Source organism: Pelobates fuscus, chromosome 2, assembly GCF_036172605.1.
Source record: "Pelobates fuscus isolate aPelFus1 chromosome 2, aPelFus1.pri, whole genome shotgun sequence".
NCBI classification, from domain to species: Eukaryota; Metazoa; Chordata; class Amphibia; order Anura; family Pelobatidae; genus Pelobates; species Pelobates fuscus.
The window spans coordinates 349993492-350016529 of NC_086318.1; the positions used below are offsets into that span (position 1 = coordinate 349993492).

A 23038-nucleotide genomic window follows, 5' to 3' on the forward strand; every position below is an offset into this window, starting at 1 on the left:
GGAACACTCGAGCATGGGAGCGGACAGACTGACACACATCATTATGTAGCTAAAAACGTGTGCGCAAAATTATGTTTAAGAAAGTAAAGATTTAGCAATTAATAAATAAATGTGGCATGTAAAACATGCATACATTGTTCTACCTTCATAATCTGCTTTCAACAAGAAACAAACTCCAAAAAGTAGTTGAAAATATTATAAACCGTAAAATAAAAACAGTATTGCTATGGGAGCTTACATTTAGGACACCAAGCTCTCCCTCCATGGGAGCATTAAAATCATACTACGGTGATGTTGGAGACATTGCTACAGTATCTAACGGTTAGTCACGTCAACAAATGTTCATTCACAAACATAAAATAAACAATTCACTGGAGAAAATATACTTACGCCATCCTTCTTGTATTCCATAAGGCAGGCAGAAGCAAAATGGTCACATCCTGGAACTGGCAGCAGGGACCGGCACACATTAATGTAGTACTTCTTGGGTTTATTAGTGGAGGAATCCATTGCAAACCAGTTTACAGCATGCTCTTCATTTGTTTTAGATAATCTGTACAGAAGACAAAATGACTTTACAACAATGACTTTTCAACATAACTATTACATAGCAATTAGTGTTATTTTTTCAAATCAACAGCTAGCAAAAAAAAAAATTTAAATCTCCAATAAATTAACTCCTTAAGGACTGGTCCAATTGTACAAGTTGTGATCAAAACAAAACGTAAACAAAACCTGGCATTTGCGCTGTGTGTCTGTTCAACCGTAATTCACCTCTTTCATATTATGTGCACCCACACTTATTACCGTATTTATCAGCGTATAACACGCCCCGGCATATAACACGCACCTCATTTTAAGAAGGAAATTCCCCCCCCTCCCATAGTATTCTCCTCCCTTCCCATAGTGTTTCTTCCCCCCCTTTCCATAGTATTCCCCCCCCCCTCCCATAGTATTTTCCACCCCCTCCCATAGTGTTCCCCCCCTCATCCCATAGTGTTCCCCCCCCTCATCCCATAGTGTTCCCCCCCTCATCCCATAGTGTTCCCCCCCTCATCCCATAGTGTTCCCCCCCTCATCCCATAGTGTTCCCCCCCTCATCCCATAGTGTTCCCTCCCTCCCCTTGTCCCATAGTGCACTTTTCCTCCCCTTGTCCCATAATTACTTACCTGTCTTGAAGCGTGGGCCGGCTTCACAGCACGCACCGCGGTACAGGAACTTAAATTTCAGGTTCCGGTTTCCGGCAGGACTGAAAGGAAGTGTGCACACTGAGTGCGCACTTCTTTTCAGTCCCGCCGGAAACCAGAACCTGAAATTGAAGTTCCAGTACCGCGGTGCGCGCTGAACACCGGCCCACGCTTCAAGACAGGTAAGAAACCCTTCACATTCGCTCCATAAGACGCACAGACATTTCCCCTCACTTGAGGGGAAAAAAAAGTGCGTCTTATGGAGCGAAAAATATGTATATCGGTGTATAACACGCATACATCATTTGCCCCCTATTTTCAGGGAGAAAAAGTGCGTGTTATACGCCAATAAATACGGTAATCATCATTTTATTTAGGGGAAACAGGGCTTTCCTTTAACGTCAAATATTTAGGTATGAAACATATGAATAAAATATTTTAAAAATGGGAGAAAATAAGAATTTACATTTTTTTTTTTAGTTTACGTGACATTCTAACTGTGAATGTCATAATGCTGTTTGCCTTTACTGCAATAAAATACACATATTTGTATTCAGCGATGTCTCACATATAGAACAGCACCCCCTATGTACAGGTTTTATGGTGGTTTGGGAAGTTACAGGGTCAAATATAGCGTGTTACAGTTTTCACACATTGAAATTCGCCAGATTTGTTACGTTGCCTTTGAGACCATATGGTAGCCCAGGAATGAGAATTACCCCCATGATGGCATGCCATTTGCAATAGTAGACAACCCAAGGTATTGCAAATGGAGTATGTCCAGTCTTTTTTAGTAGCCACTTGGTCACAAACACTGGCCAAAGTTAGTGTTAATATTTGTTTGTTTGTGTGTGAAAAAAGCAAAAAACTCATTTGAACGCCAATTTTGGGTGGGGGCCCTAAAATATAATAGAGGGGGGAGACCTACTGCCTCAATGGGTGACAGGTGGGGGCTAAATGTAAACATTACACCACTCCAAGATAACTGAGTCCCCAAGCCCCAAGTCACCCCCTCAAATAAAATAAAAGCCTACCTACCCCCCTCACTTTAAAAATAGTGAGGGGGTGGGGTGGAGGGGAAAACCAATAAACCTAAATACCTGGAAAAAAACTAAAAACTTAACATTAGAATTCTTTTTTCTAAAACCTTCTTTTCACAGCCCCCAAAAAGGCCAAATAAAAATCCATAATTCTTGTCGAACTTATAAAATAAAAAAAACTGACCCCCAAAAAATAAAGAGCGTCGGAAAAAAAAAAAAAATCATCCATCTTCACCCAGCGAATGCACTGCGCAGACTGAGTTCCGTAGGCGAGGAAAGGCTTATAGAGCAATAAGAGTGCTCTGATAGGCAACTCTTGAGCCTTGCCTGATTGGTTACTTGCAAGGCTCAAGATTTACCCGATCAGAGCGTAGAGCCTTTCCTCGCTCTACGGAGCTCAGTCTGCGTGGTGCCCTCGTTGGATGCAGATGAATCATTTTTTTATTTTTTTTTATAATTTTGATGGGAATTATGGATTTTTATTCGGCCTTTTTAGGGCTGAAAAAATAAGGTTTTACAAGAAACCAAAGGAAATGGAGCGGACTTAGCTCCTCCCCGGGTCAAAGCTGGGCAAGTGTAGGAAAAATACATAAGTCAAAATAGTCCCTACTTTGTCTTATGTTTTAAAGAAAACTAGTTCAGATAGGAAGAAATGAAGAACAGATCCTGAGAGAGTGAGAGAAGAGGAAGCGATTGGGGAAAGGTCTGCATTAAACAGAGTTACTGGTTACCATTTCTAAACCCAAAGTCATGCAGTTCTCCTAAAGAATGACTGTTCATATATATCCTGGATAATCCCAAAAACCCCAAAACCCATATCTCTCCAACATTTGCATACTTAACAGATAACACGTTCCTGTTCAAATACTGCAATGTCAGGAGAAAGATTTGCATACACAGTGGAGAAAAATAATTGCACAGTATATCTTGGCACAATAAATACCATTTCCGTCTCCTACCTGGATAAGTCATACTGTTCACCTTTCGATTCATCCAGCACAACACATTCAACAGGTATCTCGGGGCAAGCGTATTTTGTATACCATTTGAAGTTGTATGTCTGGTTATCTTCTTTCTACATAAAAATAAATAGGCGTGAGATCATGGCCAAACTTGTATCATCTCAATAGACTAGATGTATTTCAAAGACAAGAAAATGTCAGCAGTTATGACACCAGTTATCAACATAACATTTAAAGATTTATTAAAATCAGAGTACTGGAGAATCCAGTGGAAGACTCTAAGCCATCTAGTGTTTTGGGGTGTTTTCACTATTTAATTTGTTTCTATATAAAGATAACAAGTAGGGTTTAGTCTCTGATGGAGAAGGTACTTTACCTTTGTGTAATTCAGGCCAGTGGGAGTGGATGCAATGAAAAACTGATAGAGTGGCAAGACATTGATATAATCTTAAAACGTTGTACTCGGTTGGTACATGCTCAGTGATACACAATGCATCACTGCAAAAGGATAGATTTCAAAAAGTTGACAAAGAAGGCAGAACTCAGTGGCAACACAATAGTTCCCACCAACTTCATGTGTGCACTGTAGCTCTCAATGCGGTGAAATTAAATACGTCAGGATCTGAAGTACATCATTCTCCAATCCTAGCGTAGTTGTCCTAGGTCTTCAAGCAATGTTGGGGATGATGGGGTTTGTGGGTTCCAATCCAGATTTTAGTAACAGCTTCAGAAATAAAAGGGAATAATGATGGAATATTTCCGTCATGTGTTCATAAGGGCTTCAACTCTATGTCCCACGAACTTAAGAATATTGGGTGACATTACCAATCTTCAGGGGATGTAGCCAAAATGGGAGGTCAAGCATCACTAAGAGGAAAATCTCAAGTGTTTATTATTACCTGGCTCTTCACTAGTACCAAAACAGTAGAGGCCTAATGGTGCAAAAAAGTCCCATAATGTATCCTTTCAAATCAGAATGATGGAAAATATGGTCAAATGGACAGGAAAATGTTTAGAGTAAGCATTTTAACATGATACACATACATATAATCATAAATAAAAAGAAACATGTAAGCCTTCCAATCCATAATTGAACTTGTCACTTTCAAACATTTGTACCTGATATTCCGGCTGGCCAACATCGACTCCCCTGTCACATAAAAAGGTAATGAGGGAGGAGCGATGGGTTTTCTTTTCATCATTGTAGGGTGTCCCATCCTTGTAAGCAAGCTGAATGATCCCATCATAGTACGAGAGCTTTGAATTGGGAACCCCGAGATTCCAATGATTATCTTTACTGCAAAAATAAGTTAACAAATGGAGGAAGAGGAAGAAGAAAAAAAAAAAGGTTACAAAAAGGTTCACAGTGATGTACAATTTATCTATAAATCTAACTCATAATTAATCAGAGCGTCACGTGAAATAATCAACATATGTGTGCCATAGGAGGGCTGCATAATCGCGATTCAAAAGGATTACTCCAATTATCATAACCACTACAGCTGCTGGAATAGTTAGGCATAGTTCCCCGTATGGGTGGCAGACCGTTCCAAGCAAGCTCTGATGCTCCCTAGTGCTCCAATGATGACCTTCTGGCTTCTGCTGAATCGCAGAAGACAGAAGCCTGGTCTTCGCTATTCATTGGTAGAGGAACACATCCATCAGCAGTGGGGTTTAACTCTATATGTGAAGAAAATCTCTGTAGGCAAGTAAAGACTCACGCTGAATGTTAGAGCACGAGAAGTTTAAATGTATCTTCATCCTAGGAGTAGAATGTGCAGGTTCTGTAACTGCTTAGAACATGAAGTTGGGCTTCATGTTACTAATGCTTAAAAGCAAAATACTGCACATTCAGGTTCCAGGAACCATGACCACATCAAATCACTAAAGTGGTGATGGTGCTTATCATAACCCTCCAACTCATAAATTGCACAATTATTGAGCCATTACACTGCAGGACATGATCATACACCATAACCACTTTATTAAGCTAAAGGCTCTTTTGGTGCTTGGCCTTGGCTTAGGTTGCAAACCCAGTGACCTAGCGGAGTGTTGAGCTTTAATGGAAGGAAATGTAGAAGAGGAATTATGGGTAATACCTTTTAGTCACCTGGCAGACTCCTGCATTGTCTTCACACAGTGTTTCTGTTACATTGCCACAAACATTGATAGAGAACTCATAATCGTCATTAGTGACACTATAACTCCCACTTTTCTTAGTTAGAGGTGACAAGTCAAATGAAAAACCTATGAAAAGAGGAAATCAGTAAATCATTTTTAAAACCACTAATCTAGATATATTTTCTAGTACTCCGTCTTATCATTTTGCATGTCCTTTAGATTTCATATTTCTGAGAAACCACAGATCACGTTCATTCCAACAGTTCAGCAAGAAAGACCGCATGTACCTAAACTCCGAGACTGTACTGCACCTGCGTACCTGATGCTGAATATTGTGTTGAGTCCTGCGTATGATTCTCGGACTCTGCTTGTTCTTTATTTTTGATGTGTATCCTGCGTGTGTCTAAAGCTAAAAGTCCTTAGAATAGCCGGTTCGTTGATACCCTTCATCAACCTTATCCAATAAAGACTGTGGTTTTCTAGATTTATTTCCTTAGTTGAACTCTGTTCCTCTTTTAGACACCATTACAACCTCAAGATGTAGTTGAAATTTGTGATACCTGCCTCTGCAATTGTATCCTCTAGATCAGAAGTTAAAGCCGTTTACTTACTAATAAAGTAAATAGATGCACATAGCTCGACTTAGTGTGAAATATCCCTCGCACTGAGCTTCCCCCCTGAATTTCTAGCACACAGTTTAACATTGAGAATAGCACTGAACACATGGTTCTGGGATGGGAGTTAAATGTTCGCTTGCTTGAGAAATCCTAAAATTCTGGCAAAGATTTGGCTTCCAAGAACTGAACTATAACTCTCAGGCGTCAAAAGAAATTCTCACGGTCCTTACCTGCCTGTGGGTTGGAAACTCTGCAATCGGCTCCTTCTGTCTTGGATAAAACACATGCAGCTGCAGTATGCCACTCAAACTCATACAGGCAGCCATCACGAGTTATGCTTTTCAGAATTGGAGGGCTTTCCAGATCACCTGTAAGCACACATACATTAGAAATATTAAAAACCTGCATAAAAGTGCAGTAGATTGATGTCCAATACAGATTTTCCTTATTTATTTGGTACAATATAGGATGAGACGTACCTGGTTTACAGACAAGTGTGATGTTTGTTTGAATCATTCTGTTCTGTGTACAAGGTGAGCCTTCAGTGTACACAAGTTGAATATTATCACCGACCTTTTTAGGAGAAGACATAAACTTGCCCAAATTTTTCTTCTCATTGGAAACTGAAGTAAAATAAAAAACAGCTTACTATTTAAGAAACAGTAGCAAAATAAATGTATTTTACAGCCATATATAGCAGGTCTGTGAGCTAATTCATTTAATACTCTATCGCAACAGAACCACAGCCAAATGTTGTTCTGTTGTCGTATTTCAGATGTTTCACAAAAGCCATAATACGCTCTTATATAATCATCGAACAAGCTGTCATAATAGGGTACTGGGGGCAACTGCATTCTTAACATCTTATTCAGCCTCAAGGGAAATAAAATAAAATGCTCGGTACGTTTTCTTGTTTGAGAGATATACATCTCAAAACCACCAAAACACATACATACACACCATACAAAATACACAATCCAGCTCACTCGCTTATTCACTAAACAATGATTTCAAATTTCACAGATTGTAATCGTTTTATTTAAAAACCTCTCACCTAGGTGAGTGCAAGCCTAGCAATCTTTGGAGACATATGGAGAAATATATATTTATTTTTAATTAGTAAAGTTGGAGAAGGGTCTTCTCTCATTTGTTCTAAGGTAAAAGAAAATCTATATATTTTTTTTTATTAATACACTATTTCCATTTAATTGTTTTAAATTGAAAACATTTAATTTATTAGGAAGTAAGGAATATCACATCTTTACACATATTCAACTAGGTTGCAATTGGAAAATAACTGGAATATACATTGAGACTTATTCACTGAGAGACTTAATTTTGCAATTATGATTCAATTCACTACAGCTCTGTCATTTAATTAAAAACAAACAAAAAACATCAGTTTACTTGTCATCAGGACGGTAAGTAACAAGGTGAAAGGAGGTTATGGTGTAGGAGATAAACCAAACGTTCCACGGCCAGCTTACCTACGGAACATATGGCTGCATCGTCCTCGCATCCTGCAGCACCCCCTTTCTGTAGTACTTTATGGCACACATTAATAAAATAATGACTTTTTTCATCTTTCACAAAATCCTCAAGGACCGCCTTCCAGTTCTGAGCAGTGCTAGAATCTAAAACAGATTAGGCCATGTCATAAAAACAACTTATAAATGAGAAAAAGCAATTGTATCAAAAAAGAAAAACCAAGATGAAAATGGATTAGTCATCTAAAACTGACTCAACAGAAAACAACCATTTCTGATAGGTACATGCAATCTAAGCACCAGACACGTTCATACATTAATCAAACTTTGTAGGAGTTGACACCTTTCTCTTCACAGAAGGCCGCTGGAAATCTATGGAAGTCACTGCATGATAAATGATTAAAACCCAAATAACAGGTACATCAAACCATAATGCAAAGTGCCCATTTTAACATACAGTAAATATTGGATCATTGGATCTTAGCAGCTACTTTTCAGTGTGAGCTTGGTACATCATGTCAAGTCAAATAAATTGTGTCGGCACTGGTACAACTTGAAATTTATACATTTCTATACAGTAGCTTGGATAGAGATAAAAAGGATTAGCAAAACCATTTTGGATTCTACAATACATAGAATAATGAGATTGTTATGTCAAAACGCACATCAATAAAAATAGAATACTGGCTCAGTAGGAAGAAGACATTCCAGCCATACCTTGTTATAGCCAAACTGATAGAAAAGAATGACGTTAAATGCATGATCTTTGCAGATAACGGTCACCTACTCCAGCCAGTGTCTGAGAACACCCACAATGCACTGCTTATGATACAAAAAATCCCCAACAGTGAACAAGTGGAGGGAGGTTTATCAAGAAAAAACAAGTATAGTTATAAGGTCAAAAGTGCTAAATATTATTATGGGACATTCTATTGGTTACCTTGGTGATTGTTTCTAATTTAGCATGAGGTCCAAAATAGTTCCTATTTTGATCCTTGATATATCTGCTCTGTAATGTATGATGGCTTAGAAGTGCACTGGAGGTGGACATAACCCACGTGTGCTGTAAAAAATACACTTTTTATTTATACATTAGCTTGTGAATAACATAGTGCCTGTGTTACGCATTAACGCAGACAGATCATACGGTTTCTGGTCTGTGACCCGGCACAAAAGATCTTCATTTTCTTTAACACACGCATGTTTTGTCTCCTAAATATGAAAATATTTTAAAATTTTATATTTAGCTTAAAGGGACACGAGGTGTTAAAAACCATGCTCCAATGACCTAACTAGCCCTAGCTTAAAAGTTACACTCGTCCTTATTAGTAATCACATGTTCGTGAATCATATATAGCACTCAGTCAGCTGTTATGCCCATCTCCTAACTAATATGTCAAGCGTGCAAAACACTAGTTAGTTCTATTTCTAAAACTTACACTCAAATAGTCAGCCAGTATAGCCTATGTTTTATCATTTACTGCACCACTGACTATTACCTTGCTTTTTACTGATGTCTCTATTTTATAAAAAACAAATGTGCACTCATTTTCAATGCCACAACTGTCATGCTTTGTTTCCTCTAAAACATGTCACTGCTGTTGGGGCACGACATGAATGTTTGTTATGATAAACTCATGCACGGAAAAATAAAGAATTTAAAAAAAAAAAAAAAAAAAAAAAAAACATGCTCAACAGGCTAACAATCTAAACATACATATCAAATGTTATATAATTTCTACCCATTCTAATGTGTGCATACATTATTATTATTATTATTTTTAACTGTTGACTTTGGTAATAGTGTTTAAATTATCATGCCACTGTATCACTAGAAAGCTAAATAAGCCTAAACATTTTTGTGAGCAATGTTAATGTGGAAAGAGGTGCTTCTCTGCTGAAAATGAAAAAAAATGGGTATATTTTACTAGCCTTACTAACATTGGAAATTGTAATCAGTGGGATGTGGCAAGGAACATGTCAATCACATTACATACGCACTGTTCAGAAACAAAGAGACAGACATACATTCATTTACCTGGGTTACGCATTAACGCAGACAAATCATACTGTTTTTTCTGGTCTGTGACCCGGCACAATAGATCTTCCTTTTCTTTAACACACGCATGTTTTGTCTCCCAGTTAAAGAAATAGGTACAGTCAGTCTCAGCAACAAAATCTGGCTCTCCTACGCCGTCATTCACTTAAATGGCAACGCAAAAATGACAATTAAAACACAATTATTCAAGAGAGCCACAGTGAGCTCTCACTGCAAGTTAAGTATGATTTTTTTTTTTTCTAACTAAAAGAACTATTTTGTACTTCAGGATGATGGAAGCATGTGATCAGTAGAGAATCCCAATATGGGCTCTGGTTCCTACCCCCTTAAGGGCCAAGGTTTTATAATATCCTATATCAAAATGGAATGCCCTGCTGATTTAAAGGCAACATCACTACATAGAGCTGCTAAAGCCATGTGAGAAAAACATTCCATAACGGAATAGAGTTTTTAGGGACCAGATAGCGCAGATTACATTACATATCTACTGGTCTTTAGGGGGTTTACTATACGGAGCAAGTTATAACAAAGACAGAAAAATATTTTAACTTTTTTTTTTTTTTAAACACACAAAACTATTCTTTCCTTATCTTGGAATTAGAAAAGAATTCACAGCTAAGCTATATTTTCAGCTTCTGCCATCTTGTCTTAAACAAACCCCTGATCAATTTCCATTACAGTAATAAACGGACAATGTAAAATGCAAAATTCTATCTTATCTTATTCTAAAATCGTTGGATGTACACACATCCCAAGAGACTGATGCCTCCATTGAAGTCATTTCTGTGTATTACAGGTCATATAGAAAACGACTGCCTCTGTCTAATATTTACTTTAGGACTGTCCTCATATCTTCAAGCAAAGATGCATGGGTCTGGTAAGTACATACTATATTTAAAGATGTATAGACAGTTATATACTACTGCTAAAGCAATCCAAATTACACTGTTGTTGCCATCTTGCAATAATTAGCTGTAGTCTGCTAAAAAGCAAGATGACCGCTCTCTGCAATGGTTTATTGTAAAAACAATTTAGCAAAAATATAAAATATGCCCCGAAAATCAATATCCCATTTTAAAATGTGTCTTAAAACCTAATGGTGCAGGCCTTATAAACTTAACCGTGAACAAAGACATGTCAGATTTTCTCTCACCTGCAGTTTCATTACATTCAAAATTAATGATGGTCATTCGCTGGAAACCTGAGCTACATTCTTGCCCTCCAAAATATGTCAATGTAAGATCTCCATCAGAGTATCTGGAACAAAAGATATTGAACACCGTTATGTGTCACAGACATTAATCTACTCGTTCATCCACTGTGCCACGTAATCCCCTCTCAGCCGAGTTAACCCTTTCAGTGATCCCAGCAACATATTGCACTAATTTGGCAAGTGAGCTAGCAAATCCGTTTAAGAAACGCTAACTTAGAGTGAAATGAAAAAAAAAGTAGATGGAAAAAAAAAAAGTTTTGCACATGAAGACAGCTGCTAACATGAACACAATATAAGCCATGCACTTTGAAGATAATAACGCTGCCCCTGGGGAATTGCTCAGTAAGCACACTGCTGTGAACCTGCTTGTTTTGAAAACTATACAGTAATTAAGGTTTATAATCCAGATCCTTTAAATTACATGTTGCTCTCTGTTACACAACACTGCACTGGGCAATAGGTCTCCAATGAGTACAGTGGATGGCAAACTGAACCGAGAAGCATTGCCTCCTCAAAGCACTTTCTCCTACTTTTAAATTATATATTTACACCTAACCTTTATATATTATATTTAAAGGTAAAACGTGTTGAGTTATGCATAAAGATTGTTATTCTAATCTGCAAAAGATTTTTTTAAAGTGTAATGTTCCAATGCATAGCTCTTTAACTGGAGAGCGATGTCATGCGTTTTCTATTTTGTACTTTAGATTTATTACAACGTTCGTGGGCTAGGCATAGATGAAAAGAAACAGAGAGAGAGAAAAGGGATACATAATGGTAAAACGTATACTATGGGAAAATGATGCCATCAAGTACGTCTGGAGATATTAGAAGCAAGAATGGCTCCGGAACCCTAAAATGGCATTGCTTTCCCATCAGATATTTTTAGTTTAATATGTGGGGGGGTGGGGTTGTTTTTGTTTTAAAATATTTTGGTTTTATTCCTTTCTGATTTCATTCCAAAGTAGCTGGGTATCCATAGATGGTTAATTCCGTGGTATTCAAGCTCTGCAGAGACATGTATGTACAGACAGACATCTGCATCCATACACTGAACAGCAGAAGAAGAGGTGATCAGAATCGACAAAGCTGGGTTATAATTCTGCATGCACTGCTCTGTAGTCACTCACATTGCTTTATGGAGGTTGGATCACAAAGGGAGAACACTAAAGATGTCAGGACAGTACACAATCAAGGCAAGAGAAGTTGCATAGCTGACTTGGAGAATCAGCTATCCATCTTTTTTTTTTATTATTATTATTATTATTATTATTTTTTTAAACAATTCCCACTTTCCCTCACTTTGCCAATTTTTCTGGAATAGAGCTGGGGAGAGAGAAAGGTCCCTGCTGCAGAGCTTCAGTGTATTTTGGTTAGCTCTGTGTGCAACAAACCTTCCGTTGTATGGAGCACCTTTCTTTGTACAGATGCATGCAACAGTTGTCCTGTTGTGAGAATGGTTAAATTTTATCCTCTGCCACTAGGCTATAGAACAGAAGTTAACAAAGCAGGTATTTGTCTCTCTCACTACTTTAAAGAATGCATTTGTATATGTTATGTCAATTCCATTAAAGATTGGCCCAATAAAAAAAAAAAAAAAAAAAAAAATAATGCACCACAACAGCTGACCAAACAGCCTTAATAAACAATTCATAGTGTCAAAGTACATTCAAGAAACATACATTGAAGTCGCTAAACCTGCTTCCATTTTAGTGAAAATTAATTTGCTACTTATAATAAAATGGCGCCTCTTGCCTTTGATGGCTTTAATGAGGTTTTTCACTATACCATACCTGAGGATTTGGTTCTTGCTTGAACCTGCAGACTTTTGTTGCTGGTTGGACAGCTTCACTTGGCAGACAGAGTTATTGTTACCTTCACAGTTGCCCGCTGTAGTGTTCCCACACACGTTTAGGTAATACATATACTGACCACTTGGGTCTTCAGCGCGATAGGGTGACAAATCACCTACAGAAGGGATAAACAAATAAAATCAACAAAACAAAGAGCAATCTGGACACGTTAGATCCTCATGAAAAACACTGAATAATTTTTTTCCAAAAGTTTACTTGATGGCAGAACCTTCGTTACATAAAATATTCAATATGAAGCCTACATGTTAATACACACGTGTGCAGACAGGTTTTTTGGTTTATCACTGGTATTTAAAAAGCGCCAACATATTCCGCAGCGCTGTACAATTAGTGAACATACAATATACACAGACAAATACAAAAAGGTAGAGGGGACCCTGCCCGTAAGCTGAAATCTAGCAACTGAAGCTCTTTTATACAAAGTGATGAACTAGATAGCCTGTGAGCTTACAATCTAATGGATATAATGGGGATTTGAGACAAGAGGTAGCGGGGGGGGGGGGGGGGGGGGATTTGGAAGTTAACAGACAGTTAATTTATTATAATTGAAGACTCAAATACATTCCAATTAACCAGAAGAGCCCTAAATGGACAGACTGGTCACGGTGGGTGCTTACCTATTGGTTTTTTAAGTGGGGACAAGTCGATTGAAATGTCTCTCTGTTCACTTGTGAGTTTACAGTCTCTACTTTCCAGGTAGTCTCGGTGACATGCATTTTCCGTAACCCATTCAATTTCAAAGCGGCAGTTGGTGTTTGCTGTTAATCTTGGACTTGTTCCCTAAAAGGGAAAACATAAACAAAAACAAAAAAATGTAATCAAGTTCTCTCCAATTATCCAAACCACCATTAAAAAGATTTAAACCACTTATTTTTTGTAAAAATAAACAAAAGAGTAGGAAAAAAAAAAAAAAAAACCTTAAAAAACATGCAACAAGCTAAATCAGACATCCTTTCTGGACTAACGCAATCTTTATGCACTGTATGTTACCTCTGTACTTGCTGAAGGACAGATAAACGTAATGGTGACTGCAGGCTGGTGGCCATTACAAAACTCTGGTATGGGTAAGTCTTCGGTCTCATAATGGAGTTCAAGTCTAGATGAAAAGGAAAGAAAACGATTGGTTATTGGCATGCGTGTAAAACATGCATGTCCAGACTAGGAAGCATTACAAAAATAATGCAATTTGGACCTACACCTACAAGGCATCCAAGAACACTAGCTACACAGGGTAAAGTCCAAAAGAAATCATTTTGAAAACAAACTTTTCAAAAAAAATGTAAAAAAATAAAATTAAAAAACCCTGTACCTGTCTTTGAGAGCAGATCTGAGAGCCTCTTTGGGTTTGCCCACATTATAAGCTTTGCCATTTTTAATGAAGCAGGCTGCACTTTCTGGAGGACAAGCGGCAGTGTCCCCTTTTAATGTGCCTGAAAATAAATAAAATGTATTTAAATAATTAGTGAGGAGAGACTTTAGGATTAACACATGGTTCAGACATTTTAACAGCATGGACACTTCAAGAAAAACAAACAAACAAACAAACTGATTATATTTCTACACCCGGGTGGCTCAAATGCAACAAAATAAGGGTTGTTTACGCAAATATGAGAGCTGGCAAAATTCGACAATTTGGCCATTTTGTAATAGAACTTACAATTCCCATGTGGATTCCCTGTGTAATGTGTAACCTCTCATTCTATTCTATGTTGTGCTTAAAGGACCACTATAGTGCCCTGAGGGTGCCCCCACCCTCAGGGTCCCCCCCTCCCGCCGGGCTCTAGGGGGTGGCAGGGGTTAAACTTAACTCTTTCTCCAGCGCCGGGCGGGGGACTCTCCTCCTCCTCCTCGGCTGAATGCGCATGTGCAGCAAGAGCCGCGCGCGCATTCAGCGCGCATTCAGTCAATGAGACAGCCACTAGAGGCTGGATTAACCCATTTATAAACATAGCAGTTTCTCTGAAACGGATATGTCTATAGAAAATGGGTTAATCCTAGCTGGACCAAGCACCCAGACCACTTCATTAAGCTGAAGTGGTCTGGGTGCCTAGAGTGGTCCTTTAACTCAAACTACAATTTAAAGAAAAGTAAATAATAAAAAGGTAGCGGTACAAGAGGATTTATTGTGAAATTTAAAAACAAATGCATAATATGACAGTTCTAATAGTTTATCTGTCACGGGTTGGTTAATCTATATAAATGGTTATGCTTGAGTTGATCCAAACCCTATTTGCAACTAGTAAATCGCAAAACGTCTTTTTTTTTTCCCCCAAGTCAAAACAACCAAGACTGTTTCATGCCACTAATACCAGATCCAATCCTGCTAAACCGGTTTAAAAACCAATAGGTCTGGCAGTGAAACTTGTTGACTTCTCATATGCAATAATCCCAACCTACAGCATACCAAATTTTACTGCATGTCATGTGACTCATTGGGAAGACAGGATAAACAACACTTATTCAGCTACATAGAAAACACTTTGACTTCTCTCCTCAAAATCGGCCAGAGTATGTGTTATGGTAATTATATTATTATAAAAAAAAAATACAAAAATTGTATGTTTATATGTAAATTAATTATTTGAATCTTCCTATAGACATATATTAAAAGGACTTGATATGTTATATCTATATATGTATATGATGTCTATATTTTGTGATACATTTAATGAATTATTTGGACTGATAAAGTTATATAGGGTAAGAAACTGTGTTTTTATGTATTTGATGAAATTTCTATTAAATAAATAAGATAAATGTAAGAAAAAAAAAAAAAAAAAAACACTTTGAAAGCATATTTTGCCTGTGAAATGCTTAAATCAACAGGACCTAAGGATTATATAAATTTTTAATGCATCACAGAAAGTATCTGCTAAGAAATGTCAAGAATAAAATATGCAATGTTCTTTGGCAATCAACCCTACAAAAGGAGCGGTTAACTGCCGACTGCTACTGGTGGGAACGGCACACACATTCTCTCAATATCCCATTGGACGGAAGTTCTAATGACCACAACAATGTTGCAGAGTTCACGGTGCAAAATTTACCCTTTACTCTTTTTTTTTTTTTCTCAGTGTGACTTAAAGGAACACTATAGTCACCTAAATTACTTTAGCTAAATAAAGCAGTTTTAGTGTATAGATCATTCCCCTGCATTTTCACTGCTCAATTCACTGTCATTTAGGAGTTAAATCACTTTGTTTCTGTTTATGCAGCCCTAGCCACACCTCCCCTGGCTATGATTGACACAGCCTGCATGAAAAAAAAAAAAACTGGTTTCACTTTCAAATAGATGTAATTTACCTTAAATAATTGTATCTCAATCTCTAAATTGAAATGTAATCACATACAGGAGGCTATTGCAGGGTCTAGCAAGCTATTAACATAGCAGGGGATAAGAAAATCTTAATTAAACAGAACTTGCAATAAAGAAAGCCTAAATAGGGCTTTCTTTACAGGAAGTGTTAATGGAAGGCTGTGCGAGTCACATGCAGGGAGGTGTGACTAGGGTTCATAAACAAAGGGATTTAACTCCTAAATGGCAGAGGATTGAGCAGTGAGGCTGCAGGGGCATGTTCTATACACCAAAACTGCTTCATTAAGCTAAAGTTGTTCAGGTGACTATAGTGTCCCTTTAACTGCTGTAATTTGGAGACAGACGACTCACAGCTGCATGTCTGTGTGGTCAGTTGGTCAATAAAATCAAGGCACACTGCCTAGTTTACAAATGTGTGAATCAGACTGTATAAAATTGATGACAAGTGGTATGGCGATTACCAAGAGCTCCATTCATAAAATGTGGGGTAGATATAAAGTATGGGGTATAAACTACTTATTCCATAAAGCTCTGCTGGATTAGGTATTTATTTAAATTGCTTAATTTTGAAGTCTAGCTTCTAATAAATAAAACAATTTTAAAAATTATATATTATGTGCAGAACAGTAAACGGTCTACATAAACCATTTAGTGAGCACTTGTACTCCAAATACCCAAACAAGCTACAAGTTTCTAAATTGTAGAACAATTTGTTTTATACTGGTTTCAAAGTTCTAACTATTTACAGGTCTGTTCCTTTTGACATATATTGTAATATGTTTAACTACTTCGGTCCCCTAAATGTGTACACATACAGAGAAAGAAGTAGAACTACGTTCTGTATTTACCTTGGATACACAGAATAAAGAACTTACCAAAAGTTCGACAAACATTAATGTACAAGTCAGCATCAGTATCCCAGTCGTCAACACGGTACACTTCTTTAATCCCAATCATGCGATTTAAATCATGTTTACGATTGTCTTCATCAAAAACATAACACGGCACCTATGAATTAAAGAGACAGTAGTTGGTACACATTTGTGTTTTTAGAACGGTCAATGGCAATTATCTTCAAGCATTTTTAATTATTTCACTCACTAAATTGCACTGTTAAATGATATATGTATAAAACAATCATTTTGTCCGTGTGTTAGGTTTCAGTTCTAGATATATATACTTGACCAGATTTCACTTCACTTATAGAAGTGGAATGATTGTTTAAAAAAAAGGGACAGGCAACCAAGGGCCAGCTAGCAAAGCATCATGGGGGTTGTAGTTTAGTTGAGGATCTTTTTTTGTCATCTCTGCTTACTGCATCCATACAAACTAAATGGGGACTGGAGAGCTACCGCTATGGCTACAAATGGCATCAGAAAATGGCCTACACCTTTAGTGTGACATTTCCAAGCTTTTTACTACATCAGTGGATGTGAGATGACACTGAAGAGATGCCAGGGGTGTTTTTTGTATTCTGTGTCAACTTACTCATTTAGCTACAGTTACAGCAAGCACTCTGATAAACACATTGGAAAGGCTGTTAAATACAATACAGGTACAGAGAGATTGGTTTATACAGTCAGGAAGCAAAGAAAAGATTTATAGTGATACATGTTAAAGGGACATTATAGTCACCAAAACAACTTTTTAGAATAATGAAGCAGTGTGTATAGAACATGCCCCTGCAGTCTCACTGCTCAATTCTCTGCCATTTAGGAGTTAAATAACTTTATTTATGCAGCCCTAGCCACACCTTCTTGCATGTGACTTTCACAACCTTCCTAAACACTTCCTGTAAAGAGTGATCTAATGTTTACACTACCTTTATTGCGAATTCTGTTTAATTTATAATTTCTTATATCCTGCTCTGTTAATAGCTTGCTAGACCATGCAAGAGTTCCCTATATGTAATTAAAGTTCAATTTACTGAGCTGTGACAAACATTTAAAGTAAGTTACATCTGATTGAAATTTAAACCATTTTGTTTTCATGCAGGCAGCCAGGGAGTTGTGGCTAGGGCTGCATAAACAGAAACAAAGTGATTTAACTCCTAAATGGCAGTGAACTGAGCACTGAACTACAAAGGCATGATCTACACCAAAACTGCTCCATTACGTTAAAGTTGTTTTTTTTGGTTTTTTTTTTTTGTTTTTAACATCCAAAGTCTCTCAGATAGAAAACACAGTAATCCTTTAATACGAAGTAGAGCCATATAATTTATCACTAGATGAATTGCCAGATATGAATCAGCAACAGTTTGCATTATTACAGCACAGCAATATGTGCTGAGCTATAACAGATACTGCACGATTGAAGCAGTGTTTCAATATCTATAATGGCTCCATTAACTATGGAGATATATTGTAGCATTTCAGGACGTCAATAAATTTTTCATATGCACCCCAAGGATAAAACAAAAAAAAAAAAAAAAACACGTGAGCCCACAATGATTTGCTTTTTAAAGGGGGCAATCACCAGTATAGATAGTATCAGTTATTTTAAAATAAACACTATATGAGAGGAACTAGCTTTTCCCAACCTTAAAATTCTGGATAGCAGCAAAACCATTACTATCAAAAAGTAAACAATCCTGGTGCTCATTGCAGCTATGTGGGAACAGATGAGGAAGGCCTACTAAAGCGGCGCGATGTGCGGAGCCATTGCATCTGCACACGCAATTTGACAAAAACTTGTGGTCCACTGTCCGCCAAAGCTCAGACGCTCTATTGGTGTTCAACCCAAACTGGCAATGATAGGCTGTGAGAGCGTGGGCAGGTTTAGTCCAGAATTTCCAGTCTTTCATTGGAAGTCAAATAATGCAAAAACTAAACTTTCACACTATAAGAGAGATAGATGAGGGACTGGCCTTTGAGTGCTAGAGAAGCTGGTTTTCATAAAACCAATTGAAAAAGGTTAGACAAAAAGACCACTTGCACAATAACGATTACAAAAAGCTGTAATGGCTGTGGTGCTATAATGAAACCAAATATATTCTTTATTAAGAGAAATGGTCTACTCATTTACGATATGAGGGGAGAAGGAAAATGGCTTCATGGTCTTGAGGCATATTTTTTTCCAACAGAGCATTATTATTGAAAAATCAGGGATACTTTAATGAAAGTCTGGTAATATATCAAACATATTACATGCAGAAACAATACAAAGCACATTTCTTCACAGATATATTGTTTCAATGTTTCTGAACTATTATTTTCTTGTATTCATTAAAAGAAATTCAGATAACCAATAATTGTGTGTGTGTGTGTATATATATATATATATATACACACACACACACACACACACACACACACACACACTAGAAAAACCAAAACAAAACAAAAAACTGCAACTCCACTATTTAACAACTCATGGTGATCAATAAATACCTTATTGATGTTTTGTTTTTAAATGATATGCATCAACTATATACACAGTCATATAATTCTATAGGGTTGGAGCGGTTTCACCAACAATAAGCCATATTTTAGGCATTAAAATTATCTAAACGATCCTCTCTGCATTTACGCCTCTAGAGAGATTCTATGAGAAACTAAAGCATTTGAATATATATATTTATTTATTTTCTTGATTTTCAGCAAACAGTAATCTGATTGAAACAACCTTAAAAATCCTATTGCAATGCAAAATGCATGGACTGCATTGTTATAACTTAATGAAAGAGTACAATGAAATACAAAATAGATAAAATAATTTACCTCTTTAACTGGTTTAAATTTGTTGTTCTTGCATGCTGTGAAGGTTCTCCACTCAAAGTAATGTACACACTCTTCTGAGATCACAAATTCAGGAGTACCCTAGAGTGAGTAAATAAATACAATTAGAGAAAAACCAACAGGCTACGAATTATCACCACCATTTATACAGGGCCAATGTTTAGTGACAAGGAGAAACATCGAGATGGAGGGTGGTACCTATAAAGCAAAGCTAAAGCTTTGACCTAAAAATTGAAGGGATAGTATAGTCACCAGAACAGGTATAGCTACATTTTAATATAAACACTGCCCTTTCAGAGTCACTCAGACGGCCACTAGAGGTGCTTTCTTGGTCAGTGCTGCACAGTGTGCAGCAATGACGTTCAGAGTCTCTACGCTCTGCATGGAGACAATGAACACTCCCATAGACATGCATTGATGCAATGCATCTCTATGAAGAGATGCTGACTGGCACAGCACAGCCAATAGTCTCTCAATGCATTCTTATAGGATACCATTGTTTTGTCTCGGTGGCAAATTTGATGATCTCAGTCAAGAAGGTGGAGCGGGGCAGAACCAACCACAAAGAAGCCTACGAGGCACTGGAAATAAGTGGAGTAAATTACATTTTTAAATCAGGCAACGGGGCTAGCCACCTAAACAGCGTTTTACAACTACAGTGTCAGGAATACCGGTCTGCATTACTAACACTATAGTATTCCTTTAACCCCTTAAGGACACATGACGTGTGTGACACGTCATGATTCCCTTTTATTCCAGAAGTTTGGTCCTTAAGGGGTTAATAATATTAAAGGAAACCCACTAAGCAGAACGAAATGTAAACCGATCTACACACTGAACCCTTGCATGTCCTACACATATCCTATCAAAACGGTTAGTGCTTTTTATTATTACGGATAATAAAAGAGTGCATATAACTTAGCCTGGTTTTGTATTATTTTATAATGAATACATACAAGTTACTACATCTATTAAGTGCATCTCTTGCTTATCCTTGCATTGTGGTGGTGGTGGCGGTGGTCATTAGCCATCTTTGGCAAGAAGACCTACTTATTTGCTTTGAACATGCACAATTTGAATGTCTGGAGGCATTACAAACACATTTTTGATATGCCCTGCATTGCGTTGGTCTGTGGAGTACCAAGCAGTATGGAGGGATCATCCACGGACCAGAGAGTACTTCCGTGCAAGCGGACTGCTGGCAGCTGAAGCACCAGGAGCTGAAAAACCAAGATGGTGGGTGGCGTCTGCAAGACAGAGCGTCAGGTAAGTATATTTACCATTTGCTTCATCCCCAAGTCGCCACACACAAAGAGAGCTGATCACCTTTAGGGTCTTTGCAAAACATGCCAAGATCCACAAAATTAACCGAGCTGCTTTAAAAAGACTGTTTGTGGCTTGTGTTGCACATTTAGAGAAGTACAATGGGCTTCTGTATAAATAGTAATTCTGGGGCATGATTCTAAAACTGGGATGTTCAGTGGGAACAATCCATTGGTTTCCACGGTGACGGTCTACTTTTAAAGCACCATAATTAGTCATATATCCCCAATGTTTTCATAGCGAAATACCTGTATTGGTTTACTGACAGAGCGTATAACTTCAATGAGTTACAATAATCTCCCAATTTTCAGATCACTGGAGCATAAATATCCCAGCCATATAAAATTGGTGAAAAATGGTAAGGCATTGCAGTGGTCACAGACATTTGTTTGGAGGGGAGGTTGCATTTAATAAATACATTAAATAAATTGCATTAAAAATGAAACAGCTGTCCATGTGTGGATGGCTTTGCATCTTTTCCTAAGTTGTGTTTCAAAGTTGTTGTATACAGCAAACACAGACTCAAAGGAATCCATGTTTAAAATGAAATGAGTCAAAAATGTGATTCTTTGTTAAACTAATTTACATATGCCCACCCAGAATTCTTTGCGGTAGTAACATCACTGCAAATGTGTGATTTCTGTGGGAAAAGCAAGTCTTATGGCTTGACTGGTGTGCAGATTTTTGTTTAACATTGTAATATGAGCTCTGGGAATTTTACATAAATAATTTCTAGACACACACACTATATTTTTGAAATATAATAACCACATGGCATACAAAACACTTATAAACAAGTATTAATATGTTTTCTATTGTATTATTATCGTCATTTATATAGCGCCAACAGATTCCATAGCGCTTTACAATATTATGAGAGGGGGGATTTAACTATAAATAGGACAATTACATGAAAACTTACAGGAATGATAGGTTAAAGAGTGCCCTGCTCAAACGAGCTTACACTCTATAGGAGGTAGGGTATAAAACACATTATGACAGGAAATAGCAATTGAATAAGGGAGAGAAGCAGAGCTGGAGGAGAGAGCAAGAGGTTAGAGATAGAGGTTACTCTGGGAGGCCATAAGCTTTCCTAAAGAGATGGGCTTTAACCCCTTAAGGACACATGACATGTGTGACATGTCATGATCCCCTTTTATTCCAGAAGATTGGTCCTTAAGGGGTTAAGGCACTTAAACAATTGAAGACTAGGGGAGAGACTGATGGCGGTAGGCACGCTGTTCCATAGGAAGGGAGCCGCCCGTGAAAAGGCCTGCAATCGCGAGTTGGCCGTACGCAGTGAGCCGTGAGCAGCAGACAGGAGGTGGTCACGGGCAGAGCGGAGAGACCGAGAAGGGGCATACCTATGGATCTGTGAAGAGATATAAGAGGGGCTAGAATTGGTCGATGCTTTATAGGTATGGGTTAGCACTTTGAATTGACTCCTGTAGGATACAGGAAGCCAATGTAAGGACTGACAGAGGGGTGAGGTGTGAAAGGACCGACTAGAGAGGAAAATTAGTCTGGTGGCAGCATTTATTAAAGACTGTAGCGGGGCAATATGGCTTTTGAGAAGACCAATTAGGAGAGGGTTACAATAATCAATGCAGGAAATTACTAGAGCACGGACAAGCTCCTTGATAGCATCTTGTGTAAGAAAGGGATGGATGCAGGCTATGTTCTTAAGATGGAATCTACAGGATTTGGCAGCATACTGGATGTGAGGCTCAAAGGTGAGGCCAGAATCAAGTAGGACGCCAAGACAGCGCGCTTGCAAGGATGGACTGATGTGGATACCACTAACTTGAAGGGAGATCGAAAGAGAAGGATTAGTATTAGGAGGAGGAAAGACAAGGAGCTCAGTTTTAGAGAGATTTAGTTTCAGAAAGTGGGAGGTCATCCAGTCAGAGATGGAAGATAGGCAAGCAGTGACACATTGCAGGACATCAGGGGAGAGGTCCGGGGAGGAGAGCTATATCTGGTGGTCATCAGCGTACAGGTGGTAGTGGAATCCATAAGAGGCAATAAGTTTGCCAAGAGAGACAGTATAAAGAGAAAATAGAAGGGGACCAAGGACAGAGCCTTGGGGCACTCCAACCAA

At 37.9% G+C, this 23038-nt stretch overlaps 1 protein-coding gene across 1 annotated transcript in view; it reads right to left on the reverse strand.

Moving 5' to 3' along the window:
• IGF2R (insulin like growth factor 2 receptor) overlaps positions 1–23038 on the reverse strand; it is a 110821-nt gene that overhangs the window by 45901 nt on the left and 41882 nt on the right. The window contains exons 4-18 of the mRNA XM_063443608.1: positions 19597–19695; positions 16753–16885; positions 13871–13991; positions 13552–13657; positions 13179–13341; positions 12481–12655; positions 10628–10731; positions 9454–9618; positions 7416–7562; positions 6408–6551; positions 6159–6296; positions 5290–5437; positions 4310–4487; positions 3188–3303; positions 391–553 (exon numbers count right to left, since the gene is read on the reverse strand). Coding sequence (XP_063299678.1) covers positions 391–553; positions 3188–3303; positions 4310–4487; positions 5290–5437; positions 6159–6296; positions 6408–6551; positions 7416–7562; positions 9454–9618; positions 10628–10731; positions 12481–12655; positions 13179–13341; positions 13552–13657; positions 13871–13991; positions 16753–16885; positions 19597–19695 — 2100 coding nt within the window. The remainder of the gene's footprint in view (positions 1–390; positions 554–3187; positions 3304–4309; positions 4488–5289; positions 5438–6158; positions 6297–6407; positions 6552–7415; positions 7563–9453; positions 9619–10627; positions 10732–12480; positions 12656–13178; positions 13342–13551; positions 13658–13870; positions 13992–16752; positions 16886–19596; positions 19696–23038) is intronic.